Source organism: Sinocyclocheilus rhinocerous, unplaced genomic scaffold (assembly GCF_001515625.1).
Source record: "Sinocyclocheilus rhinocerous isolate Xijiao unplaced genomic scaffold, SAMN03320098_v1.1 scaffold1152, whole genome shotgun sequence".
NCBI lineage: Eukaryota > Metazoa > Chordata > Actinopteri > Cypriniformes > Cyprinidae > Sinocyclocheilus > Sinocyclocheilus rhinocerous.
In genome coordinates this window covers 2,317,515-2,319,231 of record NW_015625590.1, presented here as the reverse complement: position 1 = coordinate 2,319,231, position 1,717 = coordinate 2,317,515, and the positions used below count along the sequence as shown (strand labels likewise).

General features: G+C 41.4%; 1 protein-coding gene across 3 annotated transcripts in view; it reads right to left on the bottom strand.

Moving 5' to 3' along the window:
• Positions 1-1,717, bottom strand: part of LOC107756948 (pre-mRNA-processing-splicing factor 8-like) — a 26,173-nt gene that overhangs the window by 13,122 nt on the left and 11,334 nt on the right. For all 3 annotated transcript variants that reach the window (XM_016574293.1, XM_016574279.1, XM_016574286.1), the window contains exons 19-21: positions 792-979; positions 427-665; positions 176-322 (exon numbers count right to left, since the gene is read on the bottom strand). In XM_016574293.1, the coding sequence (XP_016429779.1) occupies positions 176-322; positions 427-665; positions 792-979 (574 nt within the window). The remainder of the gene's footprint in view (positions 1-175; positions 323-426; positions 666-791; positions 980-1,717) is intronic.

Here is a 1,717-nt window from a genome sequence, read left to right as displayed (position 1 = left end):
CTTAACTTTGATAAAGAATATCTCTTTGGTTTTGAGACTTTAGTCTTTGCAACTTCAGGGATCTTATCTATGCACAATCAGCTTGTAACACTCCAAAGAGAAAGGAAAACTTGAAATCGCATCATATGACCCCTTTAATAAGGGGTTCAGAAGGACAAAAGTCTAGAGCACTTACAAGTTCACATCATGTTTCATCAGTCTCATCCTAGCATCTCTTGGCCAGCATTTCTTATTGTTGTAGCCCACAATGTTCTCATTGTTGGGGTCTGGGTGTTCGGTCAAGTACCTCTGGATCAGATCTCTCGCCTCATCAGCAGAGAACCTACAACACAGCAAAATCACAAGTTCATAAAACAGCAACTTTTGGAAAAAATCTCAATATTGCACAACAGGAGATGGGAGACTTCTTTCATCTGCATTACTAACCTGAAGAAGATGTGAATGCGGTCTATGTATCTGCAGTAAAGGCGTATAGGATGGGCACTCTCAGTGACCGTGTCCTGGAAGCTGAGAAAGTCATTGGGCATCTGAGGAGGTCCAGCCATCTCACTGGCTCTGTGTAGACCCAGCACCAGCAGGTCCATCACCAAACCATAGTAATGCACGATGAAAGAGGCAAACTGCAGGCCGCGGATGATACCGTACGAGTTTGTGTGGTTCATGTCCTGTTAAGAAAGAATACAGATATCTAAAATCAAACAGAGCAGTAAAAGGAAATTTCTAATAGAACTTCTCAAAAGCATTAAGAGAAATATGAAGTTTTCAGACCATTATATATTCAATAAACAGACCTTATAATTAATGACAACGTTGTTTTTGGCCGTCATGTAATCGGCAATGTTGTGATCAACAATGAGACGCAGAAGCCTGTTCAGCAGCGTCAAGTCAATCTTTTCGTACATCTTCTCATAGCGAGACTCCAGCATGACGTTGCATTCGCCCTCTGCCGTCTCCCACACATCCTGCAGGTTGTTGATTCCTAGCAGACATAATTACAAATATTAAACAATGAAATTGTACTTATCTTTTAACCAACCCCTATTTATCCAGGGTATTATGTCAAGATCTCTAGAATAACATTACAAGAGTTTGATATTTTGACAAGACACTTTAGTGGTCAATGATTTTTCCCTTTTTTTAATTGCCATCAGCAACTAAGTTTTGGTTGGGCCAATTAATGTCGAAAGCAGGACCTTTATTGTGATGAAACTTTCATTCTAAAAGCCCTGAGAACGCCAGTGCCTCACCATGGATGCACATTTATTATTAAGCTGAAATGTTAAAGGGGTCATATGATGCTTTTTTAAAGATCATTATTTTGTGTATTTGGTGTAACAGAATATGTTGACATGCTTTAATGTTCAAAAAACACATTCTTTTTCAAATACTGTACATTACTGTAGGTCCTCTATGCCCCCGCCTCTCTCAAACGCTTCGTTTTCTACAAAGCCCCCTCCTTTGACAAGCGCAGTCCGCTCTGATTGGCCAGCTGACCCAGTGCACTGTGATTGGCCGAACACCGCAAGCACTCGTCGGAAATGTAACGCCCCTTACCATAATCGCGAGCTTCATCTTTCAAAATAAATGTAAAGACAGAGCCCGAAAGGGGAACAGAGTCTCGTGACAGACACAGTGATGAATATGTGTTTGCAGTACACAAGCCACGGTTAAGACAGCTGACTCCACTGTGATGTGACCCTCTCTCTCTCACACACAC